General features: G+C 55.3%; 3 protein-coding genes and 1 long non-coding RNA gene across 7 annotated transcripts; 2 read left to right on the forward strand and 2 right to left on the reverse strand.

Moving 5' to 3' along the window:
- Positions 1 to 1021: 1021 nt before the first annotated feature.
- Positions 1022 to 8486, forward strand: CLPP (caseinolytic mitochondrial matrix peptidase proteolytic subunit). The gene is made up of 6 exons (XM_512312.5): positions 1022 to 1344; positions 1442 to 1513; positions 2019 to 2115; positions 4037 to 4224; positions 5844 to 5949; positions 8121 to 8486. Exons 1-6 carry the CDS (start codon positions 1147 to 1149, stop codon positions 8291 to 8293), a joined length of 834 nt encoding a protein of 277 aa, XP_512312.2. The 5' UTR covers positions 1022 to 1146; the 3' UTR covers positions 8294 to 8486.
- LOC134809066 (uncharacterized) lies at positions 7041 to 12308 on the reverse strand. The gene is made up of 3 exons (XR_010153690.1): positions 12166 to 12308; positions 8573 to 8706; positions 7041 to 7862 (listed from the first exon to the last, which is right to left on the reverse strand). It is a non-coding gene; the product is annotated as an uncharacterized LOC134809066 (long non-coding RNA).
- A 105-nt stretch (positions 12309 to 12413) lies between these two features.
- ALKBH7 (alkB homolog 7) lies at positions 12414 to 14594 on the forward strand. 4 transcript variants are annotated; one of them, XM_009434471.5, is made up of 4 exons: positions 12414 to 12617; positions 13732 to 13956; positions 14043 to 14167; positions 14374 to 14594. In XM_009434471.5, exons 1-4 carry the CDS (start codon positions 12414 to 12416, stop codon positions 14534 to 14536), a joined length of 717 nt encoding a protein of 238 aa, XP_009432746.1. In that variant the 3' UTR covers positions 14537 to 14594. The 4 variants fall into 4 exon arrangements, with proteins under 4 accessions (XP_009432746.1, XP_001149298.1, XP_016790294.1 ...); XM_001149298.5 differs by having other exon boundaries at positions 13783 to 13956; XM_016934805.4 differs by lacking the exon at positions 12414 to 12617 and adding an exon at positions 13210 to 13597.
- A 114-nt stretch (positions 14595 to 14708) lies between these two features.
- Positions 14709 to 15634, reverse strand: PSPN (persephin). The gene is made up of 2 exons (XM_512313.7): positions 15260 to 15634; positions 14709 to 15174 (listed from the first exon to the last, which is right to left on the reverse strand). Exons 1-2 carry the CDS (start codon positions 15552 to 15554, stop codon positions 14852 to 14854), a joined length of 618 nt encoding a protein of 205 aa, XP_512313.3. The 5' UTR covers positions 15555 to 15634; the 3' UTR covers positions 14709 to 14851.
- Positions 15635 to 19348: the final 3714 nt, after the last annotated feature.

A 19348-nucleotide genomic window follows, 5' to 3' on the forward strand; every position in this document is an offset into this window, starting at 1 on the left:
CAGAGGCGCCATCTCAGCTCACTGCAAGCTCCACCTCCCAGGTTCACACCATTCTCCTGCCTCAGTCTCCTGAGTAGCTGGGACTACAGGTGCCCGTCACCTCGCCCGGCGAATTTTTTGTATTTTTAGTAGAGACGCGGTTTCACCGTGTTAGCCAGGATGGTTTCGATCTCCTGACCTCGTGATCCGCCCGCCTCAGCCTCCCAAAGTGCTAGGATTACAGGCGTGAGCCACTGTGCCCGGCCCTGCAGCTATTTTTAAAATAAGGAATAAGTGGGGTGTGGTGGCTCATGCCTGTAGTCCCAGCACTTTGGGAGGCCAAGGTGGGAGGATCACTTGAGGCCAGGAGTTTGAGACCAGCCTGGGCGACATAGTAAGACCCCATCTCTACAATATATATATATATGTTTGCCAGATGTGGTAGCGCACAATTGTAGTCCCAGCTACTCTGGAGAGCAAGGTGGGAGGGAGGGTCGCTTGGGCCCAGAAATTTGAGGCCGCATTGAGCTAGGATGGCGCCACTGCACTCCAGCCTGGGCCACAGAGTGAGATTCTGTCTCAAAAAAATAAAAAATAAATAAAATAAAGCAGAAACAGTAGAAAACAAAGACGAGGTCGGGCACGGTGGCTCACGCCTGTAATCCCAGTACTTTGGGAGGCTGAGGTGGGAAGATCACGAGGTCAGGAGTTCAAGACCAGCCTGGCCAAGGTGAAACCCCATCTCTACTAAAAATAACAAAATTAACCGGGTGCAGTGGTGTGCATCTGTAATCCCAGCTACTGGGGCAGCTGAGCCAGGAGAATGGCTTGAACCCAGAAGGCAGAGGTTGCAGTGACCCAACATCGTGCCACCGCACTCCAGCCTGGGTGACAGAGCAAGACTCCGTCTCAAAAAAAAAAAAAGAAGACGAATTGGTCGGTAAGGGGACTCGAACTGGAGACTCTAAAACTTCTCCAGCCCTGCCCACTCAATTTACTTCACTGGCTCCTCCCTTTCAGGCTCCGCCCCTATCCCCGCCCCACCCTTAATGGCGCCCGCCCAGACTCCCGGAAGTGGGCGGCCTAGCGAGCGAGCTCCCAGGCGCAAAGCACGCCGGAAGCTGTAGTTCAGCCATCGGACGGAAGCCTACCGGGGCGTGCGGAGGGATGTGGCCCGGAATATTGGTGGGGGGGGCCCGGGTGGCGTCATGCAGGTACCCCGCGCTGGGGCCTCGCCTCGCCGCTCACTTTCCAGCGCCGCGGCCGCCGCAGCGGACACCCCAGAACGGCCTGGCCCTGCAGCGGTGCCTGCACGCGACGGCGGCCCGGGCTCTCCCGCTCATTCCCATCGTGGTGGAGCAGACGGTACGGCGGCCGGGCGGGGACACGGTTCGGGGGCTCTGGGCTGGGTGGGGATCGGCTGGCTGCCCCCGACCCCTCATCTCCATCTTTCTACCCCCAGGGTCGCGGCGAGCGCGCCTATGACATCTACTCGCGGCTGCTGCGGGAGCGCATCGTGTGCGTCATGGGCCCGGTGAGCGCCCCGCGCCGGGACCCTCCCCAGGACTCTCCCAAGCGCCTGCCGACACTCCCTGCGCCCCTCCTTCCCTGGCCCCAGACTTTCCCTCAGGCTCCGCTCCCCTTCTAACCCCCTTCCCTCCCCTTCTGACTCCCCTCCTGGCTCCCGGTCCCCCCACCCGCTCCTCACCCCTTCTCTGCTCCTCGGCTCTTAATCTCCGACTGCCTTCCTGACACCTGGCACCGCTCCCCTCATTCCTACGCTCAAGACTCTCCCCAGCCATTCTCACCCCTTCCTTTCCTGTGTCCCTAGCCCCCTGACTACCCCCTTCCTGTGCTCCAAACTCCCTGGGTCCTCTCCACTACTCTCTCCCCATCCCCTTCTGGGGCCTAAATTCTTCCCCATCCCTTTTACTTTGGGCTCTGGTCCCCCTTCCTGGTTTCCTGACCCATCCCCAGCCTCCCTTAAAACTCTCTCCCTACCCCGAATCTGGGGACACCCCTGCCCTCTCCACCTGCAGATCGATGACAGCGTTGCCAGCCTTGTTATCGCACAGCTCCTCTTCCTGCAATCCGAGAGCAACAAGAAGCCCATCCACATGTACATCAACAGCCCTGGTGAGCAGGGTCTTTCCTGGGTGCCAGGGGCACTCGTCAGGGCACACGGGTGACTCAGGGGACCAGAATCCCGGGTCAGGGATGTTCTCTCTCTGAGAAAGGGTGCAGAGCGTCAGAGTTCCAGAAGTGGCTTTAAACCACCAAAAGGTGCCTGTTGCTGGCTTTTGAGCCTCGGTTCACAAGTCAGGATGTGGCCTCTTTGATCCTGCACATACTGTTCTGCCAACCTGACCCGGCTGACATTTAAAAATTGGTAGATTTTAGGCCAGGCACAGTGGCTCACACCGGTAATCCCAACACTTTGGGAGGCTGAGGCGGGCGGATTGCTTGGGCTCAGGAGTTCAAGACCAGCCTGGGTAACGTAGTGAGACCCCATCTCTATAAAAAAAGTACAAAGATTAGCCGGGCAATGTGGCGTGTGCCTGTAGTCCCAGCAACTCGGAAGGCTGAGGGAGAAGGATCACTTGAGCCCAGGAGGTCGAGGCTGTAGTGAGACCATCTCAAAAATAATAATAATTGGTAGATTTTTTCCCCCTCCCCAAAAAAAGTAGTCAATTTTGATTGAGCACTTATGATGGAGGCTTTTTTTTTTTTTTTAATTGAGACGGAGTTTCGTTCTGTCACCCAGGCTGGAGTGCAGTGTTGCAATCTCAGCTCACTGCAACTTCTGCCTCCTGGGTTCAATCGATTCTCCAGCTTCAGCCTCCCAAGTAACTGGGGATTACAGGCATGTGCCACCATGCCTGTCTAATTTTTTGTATTTAGTAGAGATGATGTTTCACCTTGTTAGTCAGGCTGGTCTTGAACTCCTGACCTCAAGTGATCCACCCGCCTCAGCCTCCCAAAGTGCTGGGATTACAGGCATGAGCCACCATGCCTGGCCTGATTTCTAGCTTCTCTTGGAAATTTAGTAGATCTGATCCCATGGTCCACTGGCACATGCGGCAAGAGTCAGCTGATTGTAAAGCAAGCGCTCTGCCTTTTGCCTGCACCTGGTCCGTGTCACCTGTTTTTGTCACCTCCCAACCCCTGGAAGCATTTGTGTTTGTGAACCCTGCTTTAAAGAGCTGCTTCTAGACCGGACGCAGTGGCTTACGCTTGTAATTCCAGCACTTTGGGAGGCTGAAGTGGGCTGATCACTTGAGGTCAGGAGTTTGAGAGCAGCCTGGCCAACGTGGTGAAATCCCATCTCTACTAAAAATACAAAAATTAGCCGGGCATGGTGGTGTACTTGTAATCCAGCTACTCGGGAGGCTGAGGCAGGAGAATTGCATGAACCCGGGAGGTGGAGGTTGCAGTGAGCTGAGATTGCGCTACTGCACTCCAGCCTACGTGACAGTGAGACTCAGTCTCAAAAAAAAAAAAAAAAAAATAGCTGCTTCTGGCTGGGCATGGTGGCTCACACGTGTAATCCCAACACTTTGGGAGGATTGCTTGAGCCCAGGAGTTCGAGATCAGCCTGGGCAACATAGTGAAACCAGTGAAACCCAGTCTTAATTTTTTTTTTTTTTTTTTTTTGAGATGGAGTCTTGTTCTGTTGCCGAGGCTGGAGTGCGGTGGCGCTATCTCGGTTCACTGCAACCTCCGCCTCCCAGGTTCACGCCATTCTCCTGCCTCAGCCTCCCGAATAGCTGGGACTACAGGCACCCGCCACCATGCTCAGCTAATTTTTTGTATATTTAGTAGAGACGGGGTTTCACTGTGTTAGCCAGGATGGTCTTGATCTCCTGACCTTGTGATCCGCCCGCCTCAGGCTCCCAAAGTGCTGGGATTGCAGGCATGAGCCACAGCGCCCAGTCATATTAATTTTTAAAAAAGGAGGGGGGCTGCATCTGTTCCACCCTCCCCAGGTTTAGGAGATGGAATAGGGAAAGGGTCGGGGGGAGCTGGTCCAGCCCCTCACTTGCTCCCCCGCCCACAGGTGGTGTGGTGACCGCGGGCCTGGCCATCTACGACACGATGCAGTACATCCTCAACCCGATCTGCACCTGGTGCGTGGGCCAGGCCGCCAGCATGGGATCCCTGCTTCTAGCCGCCGGCACCCCAGGCATGCGCCACTCGCTCCCCAACTCCCGTATCATGATCCACCAGCCCTCAGGAGGCGCCCGGGTGAGTGCCAGACACGCGAGCTGCTGTTGGGAATCAGGACAGGGTCTAGACAGAAGGACTGACTGGGCGGAAGTCAAGCGTGGGAGGGGATGTCTTTTTTTTTTTTGAGATGGAGTCTCACTCTGTCGCCCAGGCTGGAGTGCAGTGGTGCGATCTCGGCTCACTGCAAGCTCCGCCTCCTGGGTTCATGCCATTCTTCTGCCTGAGCCTCCTGAGTAGCTGGGACTACAGGCGCCCGCCACCACGCTCGGCTATTTTTTTGTATTTTTAGTGGAGACGGGTTTTCACCATGTTAGCCAGGATGGTCTCGATCTCCTGACCTCGTGATCCACCCACATTGGCCTCCCAGAGTGCTGGAATTACAGGCGTGAGCCACCGCACTGGGCGGGCCGGGAGTGGATGTCTTAAAATGTGCAGGCCAGGCTGGGTGTGGTGGCTCACGCCTGTAATCCTAGCACTTTGGGAGACAGAGGCGGGAGGATCACGTGAGCTCAGGAGTTCGAGGCCAGCCAGGGGAACATAATGAGACCTTGTCTCTATTAAAGAAAAAAAAAAAAAGGCCAGGCATGGTGGCTCACGCCTGTAAATCTTGACACTTTGGGAAGCTGGAGCAGGTGGATCATTTGAGGTCAGGAATTCTAAACCAGCCTGGCCAACATGATGAAACCCCGTCTCTACCAAAAATACAAAAATTAGCTGGGCATGGTGGCGCGTGCCCATAATCCCAGCTGTTTTGGGAGGCTGAGATGGGAGAATCACTTGAACCCAGGAGGTGGAAGTGAGCTGAGATTGCGCCACTGCACTCAAACCTGGATGACAGAGCAAGACTCTGTCTCAAAACAACAAAGGGAAAAAAAGAAAATGCACTGAGGAGTTGTTTGCTGTCTCTTAAGAATTAGCTTCAGCTGGGCACAGTGGCTCACATCTGTAATCCCAGCACTTTGGGAGGCCAAGGCAGGAGGATCACTTGAGGCCAAGAGTTTAAGACCAGCCTGGGCAATGGTGAGACCCCATCTCTACCAAATATTTAAAATGACTCAGGCATGGTTATGCTTGCCTCTGGTCCCAGCTACTCAGGAGGCTGAGGTGGGAGGATTGCTTGAGCCTGAGAGGTCAAGGCTGCAATGAGCTGTCTTGTACCACTGCATTCCAGCCCCAGCAACAGAGGAAGACCCTGTCTCAAAAAAAAAAAAGGCGGCCAGGCGTGGTGGCTCACGCCTGTAATCCCAGCACTTTGGGAGGCCGAGACGGAAGGATCACTTGAGGCCGGGAGTTTGAGACCAGTCTGGGCAACATAGCAAGACCCCATCTCTAAAAAAAACAAAAAACAAACAAACAAACAAAAGGCTTAGCTAATGCTGAGACAGAGAGACACTGTTCCTCCCAGTCTGCAAGGCTTCAGATGCAGAAAATGACATATACTTAATCCAGTCAGAAAGCCTTCCTGGTAGTGACAAGACTGAAGCAGGATATCGGGGGATTTACACAACCCCAACCCACCAGCCTCAAACCGGAAGCCCAAAGCCCAGGGAGGCTCCTGAGTGCCACCTCCAGCCTCCCTGTGAGGGGCTGATGCTGATGCCAACCTTTACCCCCTCACTCCCTTGGACGTCCCTCAGGGCCAAGCCACAGACATTGCCATCCAGGCAGAGGAGATCATGAAGCTCAAGAAGCAGCTCTATAACATCTATGCCAAGCACACCAAACAGAGCCTGCAGGTGATCGGTAAGCACCCTCCTTTATTTCATCCTGGTCCGTGCACAGACGGACTAGGCGTTGTTCTAAGCCAGGGCTTCTCCACCTGGCCCCTGCGAACTTTCAGGGCTGGATCATTCTCTGGGATGGGGGGACCATCCCAGAGGTCAGCCTGGCCAACATGGTGAAATCCCATCTCTACTAAAAATACTAAAAATGGTGTACTTGTAATCCAGTTACTCGGGAGGCTGAGGCAGGAGAATCTGTGGAATATGAGAGTTTGAGGTTACAGTGAGCTAATTTTTTTGTTTGTTTGTTTTTTTGAGACAAGGTCTGGCTGTGTCGCTCAGGCTGGAATGCAGTGGCATGATCTCGGCTCATTGCAACCTCTGCCTCCTGGGCTCAAGCAATTCTCCTGCCTCAGCCTCCTCAGTAGCTGGGACTACAGGGATGCACCACCATGCCTGGCTAATTTTTTGTAGAGACGTGGTTTCACCATGTTGCCCAGGCTGATCTCAAACTCGTGAGCTCAAGTGATCCAGCTGCCTCAGCCTCCCAAAGTTCTGGGATTACAAGTGTGAGCCACCACGCCCAGCCATAATTTTATTAAAATCAAAAAGTGAGGCCAGGTGTGGTGGCTCACACCTGTAATCCCAGCACTTTGGGAGGCTGAAGTGGGAGGATCACTTGAGTTCAGGAGTTCAAGACCAGCCTGGGCAATATTAGTGAAACCCCATTTCATAGAAAAGAAAAAAAATTTTTAGCTGGGCACCATGGCTCACGCCTGTAGTACCAGCACTTTGGGAAGCCGAGGTGGGCAGATCACGAGGTCAGGAGTTCAAGACCAGCCTGACCAACATGGTGAAACCCCATCTCTACCAAAAATACAAAAACTAGCCAGGTGTGGTGGCACACGCCTGTAATCCCAGCTACTCAGGAGGCTGAGGCATGAGAATCGCTTGAACCTGAGAGGCGGAGGTTGTAGTGAGTCGAGATTGCACCACTGCACTCCAGCCTGGGTGACAAAGTGAGACCCTGTCTCAAAAAAAAAAAAAAAAGTGAATGTTCCACAGCATCACAGATGAATTTTGCAAATATGTTGCATGAAAGAAGAATAAACACTCTGTGATTCCATTTATTTAAACTATAAAAACAAGGAGAGCTAATTTATGCTGTTAGAGGAGTGGTTGCTTTGGGGTATGGGGAGGGGGTGGCAAGGATTAGTGACTGTCGTGGGCCCAAGTGGGGTTTCAGGGGTGCTGGCATTATTCCATCTCTTGGTCTGGGTGCTGGTCCTGTAGGGTATGTTCAGTCTGAAAATCCATCCCACCAGACATTTACGAATCATGCCCTTTCCTGGGTGTATATTATACATCAATAACAATTTTTTTTTTTTTCTTTGAGATGGAGTCTCGCTTTGTTGCCCAGGCTGGAGTGCAGTGGTGCAGTCTCCACCTCCCAGATTTAAGCGATTCTCATACCTCAGCCTCCCTAGTAGCTGGAATTACAGGCATGTGCCACCACACCTGGCTCATTTTTGTATTTTTAGTAGAGACAGGGTTTCACCATGTTGGCCACGGTGAAACTTTGAAGGCCAATGGTGAAACATGAGGCCAAACTCCTGGCCTCAAGTGATCCACCCACCTCTGCCTCCCAAAGTGCTGGGATTACAAGTGTGAGCCACCGTGCCTGGCCCAATAACAATTTTTTAAAAAACAAAATTGAAATTGGTATTTTACTGATACCTAGGGGAAACTGAGGCACTGCAGAATGAGAACATATCTCAGTCAGCTTGAGCTGCTTAACAAAACACCACAGACCTCAACAGAGATTTATGTCTCACAGTTCTGGGGGCTGGGAAGTCCAAGGTCAGGGTGCCAGCTGATTTGGTTCTTGGTGAGGGCTCTCTTCCTGGCTTGCAGACGGCCGCCTTCTCGCTATGTCTTCACATGGTGGAGAGAGAGCAAGTGCACTGGTGTCTCCTCTTATAAGGCCACTAATCCCATAAGGGGCCCCTGACCCCATCTCTCCTAATGACCTCCCAAGGACCCCATCTCCAAATCCCATCCCACTAGGGGATGGGGCTTCAACATATGAACTTGGGGTGGTGGGCACAAACATTCAGGCCAAAACAGGACCCAGACCTGGCCCCGGGTCTCTGCTCTTACCCTAATGTGTCTCACCTCCTGCTTCCCCACCAGAGTCCGCCATGGAGAGGGACCGCTACATGAGCCCCATGGAGGCCCAGGAGTTTGGCATCTTAGACAAGGTTCTGGTCCACCCTCCCCAGGACGGTGAGGATGAGCCCACGCTGGTGCAGAAGGAGCCTGTAGAAGCAGCGCCGGCGGCAGAACCTGTCCCAGCCAGCACCTGAGAGCTGGGCCTCCTCTCCAGAATCATGTGGAGGGGCCAGAGGCCTGCCAGACCCCCAGCTGGGCCCTGCTCACCCCTTGTTGCTGGGCTTGGAGGGGCCTCTTGAGGAACTTTTAATTTGCAGGGGTGCCCGCTATGGACGGGGCATTCCAGCTGAGACACTGTGATTTTAAATTAAACCTTTGTGGTCTTTGCTCTGCGTCTGGGACACCCTCCCTTCTGCACCATGACAGCGTGTACACATCTGTGTTTCACAGGCCCCTTCTGCTTTTGTCCTCACCCCAAGAGGCAAGCCATGTCTTCCTTCAACAGATTCTCCTGATCATATCCTATATTCCAGGCAGTGTTCTTTTGTGAAGAAGACACAAGAAACCCTCCTCAAAAGAGCTCCATTCCTGTGGCAGTAGACAGTTACTAAAAAAAACAAAACAACAAAAAAAAACATAACGGGCCAGGCGCGCTGGCTCACGCCTGTAATCCCAGCACTTTGGGAGCCCGAGGCGGGCGGATCACGAGGTCAGGAGATTGAGAACATCCTGGCTAACATGGTGAAACCCCATTTCTACTAAAAATACAAAAATTAGCCGAGCGTGGTGCACCTGTAATCCCAGCTACTCCGGAGGCTGAGGCAGAAGATTCGCTTGAACTTAGGAGGTGGAGGTTGCAGTGAGCAGGATCATGCCACTGCCCTCTAGCCTGGGCAACAGAGCAAGGCTCTGTCTCAAAAAAAAAAAAAAAAAAACAGGAAAGGCGGCATGCAAGTGTGAGGGTAAACGTGTTACAGTTTTTTATGGGGTAATCAGGGAGGCCCTCACTGAGAAGGTGGTGGTTGAGCAAAGCCTCAAAGGAGGTGAGGGGTGGAGCCTGTGTCCAGGCAGAGGGCACAGCCAGTGCAAAGGCCCTGTGACAGGACTGTACCTGGCATGTGAGGACCTATGAGGAGGCCCGTGGCTGAGGGAAGGTGGAAGAGATGAGATCAAAAAGTAGAGGTGAAAATTAGCCAGGCGTGATGGTGCACTTGAACCCGGGAGGCAGAGGTTGCAGTGAGCCAAGATCACGCCACTGCACTCCAGCCTGGGCAACAAAGCGAGATTCTGTCTCCAAAAAAAAAAAAGTGGAGGTGATTGAGAATAGATCATAAAAGGCCTGACATCTAAAAGGAGGGATGTGAACCATGGAGGGTTTTGAGAAGAGGAAGGAAAATAAGGATGACTATGACTCCTGAGGAGTGCACCATGAGCAGAAACTGGAGAGCAGTTAGGATAGTTGGAGTAATCCAGATGAAAGCTGATGGCAGCCCTGGCCGAGTGATGAGAAAAAGTCAGATTCTAGCTAGGTGGGATGTGACAGAGAGCAGTTTCCAGAAACTCTGAGCTGATGGCCCAAAGCAGGAAGATGGAGACCTGTCGCCTGAGATGGGAAGTGTAGGCAAAGGAACAGGCTTGGGGAGGGATCAGGAGTTGATTTTGGATATATTATACCTGATGTTTTGATATGTCCCTCGACATCAGGGTCAAGAGGTTGAAATAAAAACGTAGGTGGCATCGGCCGGGCGCAGTGGTTCATGCCTGTAATCCCAGCACTCTGGGAGGCCGAGGCGGGCGGATCACGAGGTCAGGAGATCAAGACCATCCTGGCTAACAGTGAAACCCCATGTCTACTAAAAATACAAAAAATTAGCTGGGCGTGGTGGCAGGCGCCTGTAGTCCCAGCTACTCGGGAGGCTGAGGCGGCAGAATGGCGTGAACCTGGGAAGTGGAGCTTGCAGTGAGCGGAGATCGCACCACTGCACTCCAGCCTGGGCGACAAAGCGAGACTCTGTCTCAAAAAAAACAAAATGTAGGCGGCATCAGCATGTAGGCTCATTAACAGTCAGACTGAGACGTGGCTATTGGATTCGGCATTGTGGATGTCACTGGTGGCCTTAAATCAGGCCTTTTCTGGTGCTGTGGGAGCCAAAAGCCAGGCTGGAGTGGATCCAGAAAGGATAGGAGGAAACATACCAGACATAGACAAGTCTTTCGAGGAATTACACTATCAAGGGGAGCAGAGGGTGGGGGGGCAGATGTAGCTGGAGGGAGAAATGGGGTCAATATTTTTCAAAATTCAAGCATTCGGGCCGGGGTGGGGGGGCGCTATGCTCAGCAGTTACAGTGTTGCAGTTTGCATTATGCACATTTAAAATACATACAAAAGTACCCAGAGCTTTGAGAGGCTGAGGGGAGAGGATCACCTGAGCCCAAGAGTTCCAGGCTGCAGTGAGCTATGATCGTGCCCTTGCACTCCAGCCTGGGCAATAGAGGGAGAAAATAATAAAATATAGGCCGGGCATGGTGGCTCAGGCCTGTAATCCCAGCACTTTGGGAGGCCGAGGCGGGCGGGTCACCTGAGATCAGGAGTTTGAGATCAGCCTGGCCAATGTGGTGAAACCCTGTCTCTACTAAAAATACAAAAAATTAGCCGGGCGTGGTGGCAGGCGCCTGTAGTCCCAGCTACTCGGGAGGCTGAGGCAGGAGAATGGTGTGAACCCGGGAGGCAGAGCTTGCAGTGAGCCAGGATCCCGCCACTGCACTTCAGCCTGGGTGACACAGCGAGACTCTGTGTCAAAAAAAAAAAACAACCCAAAAACCAAAAAAACAAAAAACAAAAATTAGTCGGGCGTGGTGGCAGCTTCCCGTAATCCCAGCTACTCGGGAGGCTGAGGCAGGAGAATCGCTTGAACCCGGAAGGCAGAGGTTGCAGTGAGCCAAGACCGCACCATTGCACTCCAGCCTGAGCGACAAGAGCGAAATTCGGTCTCAAAAACAAACAAAACAAAAAAGCTGGGCATGATGGTTCGTTGCCTGTAATCCCAGCTACTCGGGAGGCTGAGGCATGAGAATCACTTAAACCCCAGAGGCAGCGGTTGCAAATCTTCAGGGCCTGAGATCGTGCCACTGCGCTCCAGGTTGGGTGACAGAGTGAGACTCTGTCTCAAAAATAAACAAATAAAAATAAATATAAACAAAAGTAGAGAAAACAGGGTAATGAGACCCCACGTACTTATCACACCAATTCAACAATTAGTTCACGGTCAAATATGATTCTTCCCTACCCGCCCCCTCCCTGCCCCCACAGCCTGGATTTATGTGGAAGCAAATCCCAGAGATCTTTTTTCTGTAAATATTTTTTTTTCAGTTTGCATTTGTAAAAAACGATGACTTTTTTTTTTTTTTTTTTTTTGAGACAATGTTTTGCTTTGTCGCCCAGGCTGTAGTGCAGTGGCGGGATCTCTGTTCACTGCAACCTCCGCCTCCTGGGTTCAAGCAATTCTCCTGCCTCAGCCTCCTGAGTCGCTGGGATTACAGGCGCGCGCGCCACCACGCTCGGCTCATTTTTTGTATTTTCAGTAGAGACGGGTTTTCACCATGCTGGCCAGGCTGGTCTCGAACTCCTGACCTCAGGTGATCCAACCGCCTTGGCCTCCCGAAATGCTGGGATTACAGGCGTGAGCCACCACGCCCGGCCGAGGAATCAAAAAGACAACCATAATGCCATTTTCAAACCTAAAGTAATAGTAATACGGAGACGGGGAAATGAATGATACCTCGCTCTGACCTTTGACCATAAGCCCTAACTCTGGATAGCTGGCCCCACCACACACATAATCGTGGCCTTGACGTCAGTCCCCTGACCCCTGACCCTTATCTCGGCCTGACTGTACTCTGCCCTTAACCTCTAGCCCTAGTCGACTCCATAACCGTGGCCTTGGCCCCAGTCCCCCTGACTTCCGGACTTCAGACCAGATACTGCCCATATCCCCTTATGAAGTCTTGGCCAGGCAACCCCTAGGGTGTACGTTTTCTCTCTAATGATTAAAGAGGCGGTGCTAACCTGCAGACGGACTTGCGACTCAGCCAATGGTGTAAGTCAGGCGGGAGGTGGCGCCCAATAAGCTCAAGAGAGGAGGCGGGTTCTGGAAAAAGGCCAATAGTCTGTGAAGGCGAGTCTAGCAGCAACCAATAGCTATGAGCGAGAGGCGGGACTCTGAGGGAAGTCAATCGCTGCCGCAGGTACCGCCAATGGCTTTTGGCGGGGGCGTTCCCCAACCCTGCCCTCTTTCATGACCCCGCTCCGGGATTATGGCCGGGACTGGGCTGCTGGCGCTGCGGACGCTGCCAGGGCCCAGCTGGGTGCGAGGCTCGGGCCCTTCCGTGCTGAGCCGCCTGCAGGACGCGGCCGTGGTGCGGCCTGGCTTCCTGAGCACCGCAGAGGAGGAGACGCTGAGCCGAGAACTGGAGCCCGAGCTGCGCCGCCGCCGCTACGAATACGATCACTGGGACGCGGTGAGACCGGCAGCGACGGGGGCTCGTCGGGGGCGCGGCCTGGGGACGTGGAGCACCAAATGGGGCGGGGACACGCTGGGGGCGGTACCTAGAGCGGGGATTTGGAGCTGGGACAGAGGAGACGAGCGCCGGGACCGGGCAGGGCCACACTGGGGGCGGTTACAGTACCGTTTAGCGTGGCGGCGGGGCTACGGTGCTGGGGTTGTGGGGCCAGGGGGTCGGGCCCAGGGATGGGGCGGGGCCACCCTGGGGCGGGGACAAAGGAGACAGCGCTGGGATGGGGCGGGGGCACTCTGGGGGCGGCGACAGGAGGCTAGCGTAGGGACGGGGCGTGGCCACGCTGGGGGCGGGGACAGTGGGGACCAGTGCTGGGATGGGGCGTGGCCACGCTTGGGGGCGGTTACAGCGCAGTCGAGCGTGGGGGTGGGGCCAGGGAGTCGGGTGTAGGGTTGGGGTGCGATTACGCTGCGAGCAGTTACAGTGCAGAAGAGCGTGGCGGCTGGGATTGGGGCGTGGTCAGGTCGTCGAGCGCATGGATGGGGCGGGGCCAAGCTTGGGGCGGGGTCCGCGGAGTCAAGCGCCGGGATGGGTTGGGGCCATGCTGTGGGGGGGACGGGGAAGTCGAGGTTTAGAGAGGGCAGAACCACGCTGGGGGCGGAGATAGGGGAGACACATGCTGGGATGGGGCAGGGCCTTTTTGGGGTCGGTAGCTATTGCAGGGATTTGGGAGCCGGGCTATGGTGGGGGCTGGGCTGAAACTCTGGCTGTGGGAGGGGCGGGACCTGGGGGATGAGGACCTTGGGGTCAGGGAGAGCACTTTTGCGACCTGGGACCAAGGTTAGGGGCGGAAACGGATGTGGAGCCAGATGATGTTGAGAGACAGAGACAGGACACTTGGGTGGGGTCAAGTTGTAGGGAGATTCAGCCAATTGAATGCTGGGGCCGGGCCAGCATTGGGGACCTGGAATTGTAGCCTCAGGGTGAGTACTAAGGACTGAGGTCACACCTAGGTAGGGCCATAGTTGAGGGGCTAGGGGAGTTTGAGTTGAGGGCAGGGTCAAGAGTCACATAGGGAAACCAGCCCCTTGCCGTTTTCTGCCCCTCCTTGCCTCAGTTTCCTTGTTCCCTCTGGGAGCTCCCAGGCTTAACCGAGCTCACTGTGCAGGCCATCCACGGCTTCCGAGAGACAGAGAAGTCGCGCTGGTCAGAAGCCAGCCGGGCCATCCTGCAGCGCGTGCAGGCGGCCGCCTTTGGCCCCGGCCAGACCCTGCTCTCCTCCGTGCACGTGCTGGACCTGGAAGCCCGCGGCTACATCAAGCCCCACGTGGACAGCATCAAGGTGGGCAGAGGCCGGTGCCTTGGCACTCCCAGCCAGGGGGTAGGCAAGCCCAGCCAGAGCCTGACCCATCCCCACGCCTCTTGCAGTTCTGCGGGGCCACCATCGCCGGCCTGTCTCTCCTGTCTCCCAGCGTTATGCGGCTGGTGCACACCCAGGAGCCAGGGGAGTGGCTGGAACTCTTGCTGGAGCCGGGCTCCCTCTACATCCTTAGGTACCTCCATCCAGGCAGCACCCACCCCTCCAAGAATGTGCCATCCGCCCACCCTGTGCCCTGGGTACTTTCCCTCAATCCAGCCCTCCCCGAAGACGCCTTTACCCCAGGGTCTGTGTGGGAGGCAGCAGGGGGCTGGAATCCTGGTCTGCCTGGCGCAGGGGCTGCCCTCCTTGCACCCAGTCACAGCCTGTTTCCTCCTGCAGGGGCTCAGCCCGTTATGACTTCTCCCATGAGATCCTTCGGGATGAAGAGTCCTTCTTTGGGGAACGCCGGATTCCCCGGGGCCGGCGCATCTCCGTGATCTGCCGCTCCCTCCCTGAGGGCATGGGGCCAGGGGAGTCTGGACAGCCGCCCCCAGCCTGCTGACCCCCAGCTTTCTACAGACACCAGATTTGTGAATAAAGTTGGGGAATGGACAGCCTAACGGGGACATTGCAGTGGCTGCTTGCTGGGGCCGGGATCTGCAGGGGAACCCAGGATGGCACTGGCCCATAGGGAGCTCCAGGTGTGGCTGGCTGGACACATGGTCAGTCACAAGGCCGGGAGAGTGGTGTCCTTTATTGCACTCACTGCTGGTCGCCCCAGCCCACTCCCTTCCTCGTCTCTGCATCCAGGTCTCCAATAAATAAGTCAGCCGAGCTCCCCCAGCACTGCAGCTCCTGGGTGCCAGGCCGGGCACCCTCAGCCACCACAGCCGCAGGCAGCCGCCGAGAGCTGGGGCAGCCGCTGCCAGCGGTGGCGGTCGTCGAGGAAGGCCACGTCGGTGTAGCGAGTGGGCCGGCAGCAGGGCCCGCCGTGGGCTCGGCCCTGGCCCTGCAGCCGGGCCAGCGCCAGGCCATGCTGGGTGTGGGCACCACGGGGGCAGCTGCCGGCGCAGTAGCGGAAGATGACCTTCTCCTCTGAGGCGTAGCCCAGGCCTAGCTCTGCCACGGACAGGGTCAGGCTCCACAGCTGGCATGGACCAGACGGGGCTCGGCGCAGGCGGGCAAGGGGGCGGTGGGTGCCTGTGGGAGGGAAGGGCGCTGACAGTGAGCAGGGTCAGGGCTGGGGAAAGTTGGGAAGTCACAGAGGGTCCCTGGAAGTCCTTACCCAGCCAGGTCCCTCCAGCCTTTGCCACCCGTTCAGACGAGAACTCTCCATCGGCCACGGGAACCCCACGGGCATCAGGGCCCCAGCCCTGTCCCAGCTGCAGGGACAGGAGCAGCAGAGAGCCCAGCAGGAACTTCCCTATGGCCATTGTGACGGGCAGGTCCTGAGGGTGGGAGCTGTGCCCCAAATTTATGCCCTGCCTGGGCTGGGAGCTAACCTCTTCACTGCCGGCCCCTGCAGCCAGGAGGCCCCACGTCTGCACCAGCCCATCTCCTGCGCCCTCGAATCCAGGCATCTGCTCCTTCTGCCCCACACCCCACCCTTCTAAGAGTTAAGGGCTCACCCCCAGCCTACCCCACCCCGACATTCCACACAGCCATTTCCAACGCCCCAGACACCCCCTGATTTACGAGTGCTGTGCTGGCGGCCAGGGCAGGCAACTGGTGTTCCCCCGACCTGCTGCCTGGAGTGGAAGTCAGGGGGCTTCATGGGACCCTGGTGGGGTCCCTCCCCACTAAGTCAGGGTGCTAGGGCTCAGGAGCCCCCACGTGTATCATGTGCCAGGTGGAGCGTATGTGAGTGCTGGGAAAGATGGCTTGGCAGGGGACTGAGTCCACGGGAACCCTCCATGGTGGCTCCCGTCTGAAGGATTAGGACATCATGCCCCTGTCTCCGGGCCTGGCTGAGCCAGCATCAAAACAGGAAAAGGGAGAGGCCTGAGGACAGCCAAGGGTGGGGACACAAGGGGACAGGGATGCCTGTCTCGGGAAGGCCAACCTGAGACCCCTATAACTGCAGCCCCATCCTGGGATCTAAGCATGTCAGAGCCCCCAGGGCGATGGAGGCTGTCCAGGTCATGGTAACGTCTAGCACGATGCAGACAGATAAGGGCTCTCGAGGCTTCCATACCCAGCCGTGTGTGAGCCCAGTCCCCTCACCAGTACAGGGGAGCTCCTCAGAACCCCTCCTACTCGGCTTGGTGAGGAAAGAGATGGGCACTTAGAGTGTAAGGCAGTGCCCGTGTAGCTTCGAATGCAAAAACAAGCAAACAGCTTGTGATTGTCCGAAGGGGTGCTTGACTCTAAGCACCCACAAGATTGGGGAAAATCAGAAAATCCTCACACACAACCCGTGTGACCCAGGTGCACCCTGTGCTGTTGGTGGGGGTGTAAATTGCTAGCAGCTCTTTGGATGAGCAGCTGCTACTGGGGAATTGTAAATTACACCCTCTGCCCCAGGAGCCCTGTTTGCGGGGTTCCTCCCACACAGGCGAGTGAAACAGCCAGCACAGGGACATCTGATGCCTTCTTCATATTAGGAAAGTCTGGAAGTGGCCTCAACTCCATCCATGAGGGATTGCTTCGATGATTATGTTGTGGTTTTTCTTACTGAAGTGCTTATTGAGATAATTTTCCGATGGAAAGAAAAGCCTGGGCTTGGCGTGGTGGCTCATGCCTCAGGAGGCTGAGGCGGGTGGATTACCTGAGGTCAGGAGTTTGAGACCAGCTTGACCAACATGGTGAAATCCATCTCTATTAAAAATACAAAAATTAGCTGGGCATGGTGGTGGGCGCCTGTAATCCCAGCTACTCGGGAGGCTGAGGCAGGAGAATTGCTTGAACCTGAGAGGTGGAGGTTGCAGTGAGCTGAGATTGTGCCACTGCACTCAAACCTGGGCGACAGAGCGAGACTCTGTCTTAAAAAAAGCTTGGCCGGGCCCAGTGGCTCATGCCTATAATCCCAGCACTTTGGGAGGGTGAGGTGGGAGGATCACTTGAGGTCGGGAGTTTGAGACCAGCCAGGCCAACATGGTGAATCCCTGTCTCTAATGAAAATACAAAAATTAGGCCGGGCACAGTGGCTCATGCCTGTAATCCCAGCACTTTGGGAAGCCGAGGTGGGCAGATCACCTGAGGTCAGGAGTTCAAGACCAGCCCGGTCAACATGGTGAAACTCCATCTCTATTAAAAAATTAGCTGGGTGTAGTCCCAGCTACTCGGGAGGCTGAGGCAGGAGAATCGCTTGGAACCCAGGAGGCAGAGGCTGCAGTGAGCCAAGATTGCACCACTGCACTCCAGCCTGGGCAGCAGCATGAAACTCCGTCTCAGAAACCCAAAAAACAAATTAGCTGGACCGTGGTGGGGCATGCCTGTCATCCCAGCTACTCAGGAGACTGAGGTAGAATTGCTTGAACCCAGGAGGCGGAGGCTGCAGTGAGCGGAGATCATGTCACTGCACTCCAGCCTGGGCGACAGAGCGAGACCCCATCTAAAAAAAAAAAAAAAAAAAGCCTGAAGTCACCCAGAATTAAGCAACGGTCCTGGTATTTGAACCCAGGTCCTCCGTGAATGCAAAACCCCTGCTCCTCACCACAGGGCCTCACCACCCAGCCTCCTTAGATGAAGGCCCAGGCAGTGGGGGTGGCTGGGGCGAAACTGCTGAGGCAGCGGCTCCCTCCAGAGCTGCCTCCCTGCTGCCCAAGAAGGCCTGGTGGGAGAAGGGGGAGGGAGGTTGGCCTGAACTGGGACATTCCGAGGAATTAGCCGGACATCTCAGGCATTCCTGCTCAGCAGCCAAGGGCTGCAGAACTGGGTGGGGAAGACTTCCACCTGCAAGTTTCCAACCACCGGCAAGACAGAAGGGATCGCCCGGAAGATGGGTTCAAAAGTAGTGGCTGCAGGCAAATTCCATTTCCAGCCATATTAATGTTTCCAGCCACATTTTCCAGTTCCATTTCCAGGAACTGGAAAAGCCCTCCCTTACAGAATGCCTGACAACGCCAGATCAAATATATGCATGACCGAGCTTCTAAGAAGGCAGAGCCCCCCGAAACATCACTGGGAACCTGAAACATAGGGACCCGCAATCGGGGCGGTGGGGGGGTTGGCTTTGGTGGCCACCTGCAAGCTGAGAACCACACACAAAATGGGCTGGGGCTGGCGCCCCTGGGTAGCTAGCGAAAGCCAAGGCGGAACCATCTGGAAGGACTGCCTGCAAAGTAGGCCACCCCGGATTCCCACAGAGCCCCCAGCTGGCCATGAGCATCCGATCCCAAATCACAAGGAAATCTATCACTAAGGGGAGTCAGAAGAAACAAAAGGATGCCCGGGAACTTCAGCTTCTAGGTTTGTCAGACCTCAGTCAGGATGCGTAAAATAAAAACATCAGCCAGGTGTGGGTGGGTGCAGTGGCTCACGCCTGCAATCCCAGTACTTTGGGAGGCCGAGGCAGGCAGATCACCTGTGGCCAGGAGTTCGAGACCAGCCTGGCCAACATGGTGAAACACCATCTCTACTAAAAATACAAAAATTAGCCAGGCACGGTGGCAGGTGCCTGTAATCCCAGCTACTTGGGAGGCTGAGGCAGGATAACTGCTTGAGCCCAGGAACCAGAGGTCGCAGTAAGCCGAGATTGTACCACTGCACTCTAGCCTGGGCAACAAGAGTGAAACTCCGTCTCAAACAAAAACAAAAACAAAACACATTAGCCAGGCATTTAATGGTACACGCCTGTGGTCCCAGCTACTCAGGAGGCTGAGGTGGGAGGATTGCTTAAGCCCATGAGTTCAAGACTGACCTGGGCAATACAGTGAGACCTCACCTCTACAAAAAATTAAAAAATTAGCTGGGCATGGTGGTGTGCACTACTTGAAAGGTTAAGGTGGGAGGATCGCTTCAGCCCAAGAGGTGGAGGTTGCAGGGAGCCAAGACGGTGGACACTGCAATCCAGCCTGGGCAACAGAGCAAGACCCTGTCTCAAAACCTAAAAAATAAATAAAAATAAAACCATGAAAGATGGGGCCAAAACATAAGGAATAAGACATTATCCAAACAGAGTAGCAGATCTAAAAAGGAAACAGAAATCTGAGCAATTTATTATTATTTTTTATTTATTGAGACAGAGTCTCACTGTCACCCAGGCTGGAGTGCAGTGGCGTGGTGTCGGCTCACAGCAACCTCCACCTCCCAGGTTCAAGTGAATCTCGTGCCTCAGCCTATGGAAGAGCTGAGACAACAGGCGCCCACCACCATGCCTGGCTACTTTTTTGTGTGTGTGCCAGGATTTCATTCTGTCACCCAGGCTAGAATG

Source organism: Pan troglodytes, chromosome 20 (assembly GCF_028858775.2).
Source record: "Pan troglodytes isolate AG18354 chromosome 20, NHGRI_mPanTro3-v2.0_pri, whole genome shotgun sequence".
Taxonomy (NCBI): Eukaryota; Metazoa; Chordata; class Mammalia; order Primates; family Hominidae; genus Pan; species Pan troglodytes.